General features: G+C 54.3%; 1 protein-coding gene across 1 annotated transcript in view; it reads left to right on the top strand.

The window, feature by feature from the left end:
* Nucleotides 1-3,381: 3,381 nt before the first annotated feature.
* LOC104404779 (rho GTPase-activating protein 39-like) overlaps nt 3,382-4,141 on the top strand; it is a 20,757-nt gene continuing 19,997 nt past the window's right edge. Inside the window, exon 1 of the mRNA XM_010013304.1 lies at nt 3,382-3,760. Coding sequence (XP_010011606.1) covers nt 3,405-3,760 — 356 coding nt within the window. The 5' untranslated portion in view covers nt 3,382-3,404. The remainder of the gene's footprint in view (nt 3,761-4,141) is intronic.

Genomic DNA, 4,141 nt, shown 5'->3' with positions numbered 1-4,141 from the left:
GAATGGTAGCCAGGAGGGACCCAAGCTGTTTTTGAAGGAGCCAAGTTGGTAAATGTCCATCAGCTCTGCCCCAGAGGCTGGCAAGACAGAACACAGGCCTCTTACCTGCTTTGTCTATATACTCCATAAAACCCAGGTTGCTTCAGGTGGGAACAAACCTGTCTGCCCATGTGAGATGCACTTGGGCACAAAAAGCCCTGCACTTCCTCCTGCTTTCTGCACATCTGGTGCATTGTCCCAACACGTGGCAACTCACCATGTGGGCACCTTGCCCCATGGCCATGCCACCCCTCTGAAAAGGAGTGGCTGGAGCTGGGACTTACTTACGAGCTACAAGGTGTGGAAAGTATCTGTGTATTTTTCAGGATGCAAAGGAAACTCCTGAAATTTCTCTAACAACACAGAAGGATGCACGGTGGGAATGCGGGTCTGGTTCTGGAAGCAAGCAGGGATTTAGTTGTACGTCTCCTGTGTTGTGTCCTCTGGTGAGTGGGTCAGCTCCTGGTGCTGCTGCGATGCCCATGGGCTGCGTGGCCACAGCTTGGGCTGCAGTGGGGTTTGCTCTGGGTTTCAAAACTTGGGCTGCAGGGAAGTCCTGTGCCTGGGGACGTTGGGTGCCAAGAGATGAACTGAAACCACCGCAGGGATCCTGCTGTGCCAGCGGGAGCGGATGTGTGCTCCACAGTCGTTCAGTGCTTGGAGCTGAGAGGATGGAGAAAAGCGTTACTCAAACTATTCCCAGGAAACTTCGTCTTTATCCCCATGGAGGGGAGTTGGAATTAATTCTTTTTTAATGTCTAAGTTATGGCCTTATCTCTCTGCAATCCTGCTTTTATCACGTCTTTCCAGAGTTCCTGATGTTATGTTCAAGGCTTGTGTGGCAGCCCAGGGCTGGCTCTGCTCCAGGAATGTGCTCTTTGCTTTTCCTTTTCTTTCTTTACATATGAATGTGATTGTAGCAAACTCTTTGCTATTGCAGTGTGTTCTGTGCAGGCTTTTTCCCTGGTTACGCTCCACCTCAGTCATCCTTACCCCCTCAGTTTTAAGGGGAGCAAAGAGGTCACCAACTCAAGTCATCCACTTCTATCTCTTTGCATGCAAAGATGAATGTAAGCTTGTTAAAACGGAAGGCTATAGTTAGCAACACGTGCTCGGTTGTGGCCAAGTGCCATGAGAAGAATGTGTGATTTTCAATAGCCTGCACTTAACAGAAAATAGCTGAGCTCTCCTGAGGAGCAGCAGTGCTGGTAGAGCAGTTGGTGTTTCAGAGCTCTGTTAATCCCATTGCTGGCAAAACAGTTCAAACCCAGTGTGCTCTTGAACATTCAAAAGGTTGATGACTCAACTGCATCTTGATTGCTCAGATGGGTCTTACAAGAGGGGTTTGTTTCATTTTTTTTCCTTGCCAAGCAAATACTCCTTAACTACCTCCTCTCTTTCTCTGTCTGCTTCGCCAGTTCCTTGTCCTACCTGCGCTTCTTTGCTGCCGTCTCCATGGACGTGCTCATCTCACTCTTTTCCCAGCACTGCTGAGCCCTTGTTTCCCCTTTTTATGCCCCGTTTATGACGGATGATGCCTCTTTGCAGTTGACAATGCCCTTGATTAACAGCAGTGATTTGCTGATTTGTTCCTGTGCCTGTGGGTTCACATTGCAACCGCATGGAAATAATCAGGCTGGCTCCGTGATTCCCACCCCCAACCGTGGCATGTGGTGCTGGTACAGCCATTTGTGTTGCACCTTAAATCAAATAGGAGAAGTGATGTCATTTTGACCAAAAAATACCAAACAACAAACCAGATGTTTTCTGGACGCAGGGTTTTCCAAGTGGGATCCACTCGCAGGCATGCTCTTTGCAGTGTCCTGCCCTGCTCTGGCAGTGGTTGGATGCAGAAGGAATGGATGCCATGGGTGCTCTGCTCCCAACTGCTTGGTCGTGGTGGTGATAGGCTGGGCCAGGAGAGCTGAGCTCGCTAAAAACAGACCTATGCCACAAAAAAAGTCGGTTTCACCTGGATCAGCTTCCCCAGCCTGAACATCAGCCCTCTGTGAGACTGTGTGGAGGTCAGCATCGCATGGTAGATGTGGTGGTAGGGATAATTGCACCTTTTCAGGCAGTTCAGGTTTATTTTGGGTTGAACTGACGTTGTACCTATCAATTTTGCATCTTCAAAGACTCAAGGAGCAGCATACATTTTAGGGGTGCGTGCCAGACTGCTCAGGATCGAGTACAGCTGTGGTTTTCCTAGCAGGGAGGTGTAATGTGCAATTAAACCCCTTCCCAGGCTTGCCTGGTTGGAGAGGACACACTGACCTTGCCCAGAAAGCTGGGGCAGAGCCAAGGCTGTCGTGTCCTGCCAGCAAACACCTCCTCTCCCAGGACTATGCCAGCAGGGCTGAGCACCCAGAGCCCAGCCTGCCATTTCAGGATACTGCCATCATCAACCCAGACAGCTCTGAGGAACCACAGCCCAGCAGTGGAGGGTGTGTGAGGGATGCAATGGGATATCCCTACTCCTGCTGCTCCTCTGGGAATGGCTCCTGCTGCCATGCCCCCTCCAGGGAGCAGCTGGAGATTGTGCTGGCTGAAGCCCCCAAGGCACCAGGCAGGAGTGGGTTTCAAGGGTAGCCCTGAACCCACCTTATTCATGTGGCCCCGCTGAGGGCTCTGTTCCGTTAGCTAAGGGAGGATGGGAAGAGCTTTCAAGGGAGGATGGGAAGAGCTTTCAAGGGAGGCAGTCTCATCTGTCAGTCAGTCCCTGCATCTATCTTTTGGCCAAGCGTGAGCTCTGAGCAGGGACTGGCTGACCCAGAGGTCCCCTCCAGCGCACAGCTCGTGGGCCCCGCAGGAGGCACCCGCATGGGCAGACTGTCCGCGTCAGTTGGGTAGCCAGGGGTTTGAGGTGACATTAACAACAGGGTGCAGCTCCCCAGAGGAGCAGATCCTGCTTTGCAGATCCTCCCTGCTCTGGAGAGCGAGTTCCGCTGCGCATCTTGCCAGGCGCCGGCGCTCCTGCAATCGCGCCAGCCCTTGATGTGAGTTATCAGAGCATCAGCAGACGGTGCTCTCCCGCCCTGTGCCACTTGTCCGGGGCTGGTGAGTGCTCTGAGCTGATGCTGGGGCAGGCTGCGGGGGGGAGACTGACCTCTCCTCTCTACCAGGGAGTTGCTGATTTGGCTCCTCTCTCAAACCCTTCCCCTTGTCTTCTCCTGAGCTCCTTAGACTGCCGAATGGCCCTGAGCAGTGCTTTGATGTGCAGCACAGCTGCCTGGCCCAGAGGCAGCAGCTCTGTAGAGCTCCCAGACAACCAGTTTGCCCCGAGCCTCAGGCCCAGACTAACGTGGCTCTCGTGTCCCTGCAGCTCGGACTGGGTGGAGATCATCGAGCCCCGCTCCCAGGAGCGGATGTATGTCAACCTGACCACGGGGGAGTGCGGCTGGGAGCCCCCTCCCAACCTCAAGGTGCGCCAGTCGGACCAGAAGCAGTGGTGGGAGCTCTTTGACCAGAACAACAACCGCTTCTACTACTACAATGCCATCACGCGGCAGACGGTGTGGCACCGGCCCCAGGGCTGCGACATCGTGCCCTTGGCCCAGCTCCAGGCCATGAAGCGCAGCTCCCAGCCCGACTGCCGGGGCCGGCAGCACCGCAGCAGCACCGGCAGTGACGGCAGAAACACCCCCATCCAAATAGCCCTCCTGCAGGAGATGGAGAAGAGCAAGGGGGACTGTGCTGCAGAGAAGAGGAAAGACCCTGGCAGGTAGGGAGAGCTTTAAGCATTCTCTATCTACTGCTTGGTGTCAGGTGGGCACCACTGCCTGGCAAACAGGTCGGGAAGCTGTGCTGCCCTGAGAGGGGGCAGAACTGGAACAAAGTGCTGTCAGTGATCACCACCATGTGCCCTCCTCTTCCTGGGGTACAGCCATCCACTCTCACACTGCTTGACTATGCCTGCCTGAGCCAGGCCTCATTTCTATGAGGCACCATGAAAACACACGTCAGTCATTGCTCCAGAGCCCTTTGTGCTGAACGGAAGGAGAAGGGATGGGCAGGAGTGTCACGCAGTGACGAGAGCTGTTGGTCGCTCGTGGCAGGGTTTGCTGAGGTGGTTGAGCTGCTGTGCAGGGGATGAGGCTGCTAC

Source organism: Nestor notabilis, unplaced genomic scaffold (assembly GCF_000696875.1).
Source record: "Nestor notabilis isolate BGI_N333 unplaced genomic scaffold, ASM69687v1 scaffold7144, whole genome shotgun sequence".
Lineage (NCBI taxonomy): Eukaryota > Metazoa > Chordata > Aves > Psittaciformes > Psittacidae > Nestor > Nestor notabilis.
The sequence above is the reverse complement of the archived record's forward strand: the minus strand, read 5'-3'. Positions and strand labels throughout refer to the sequence as shown.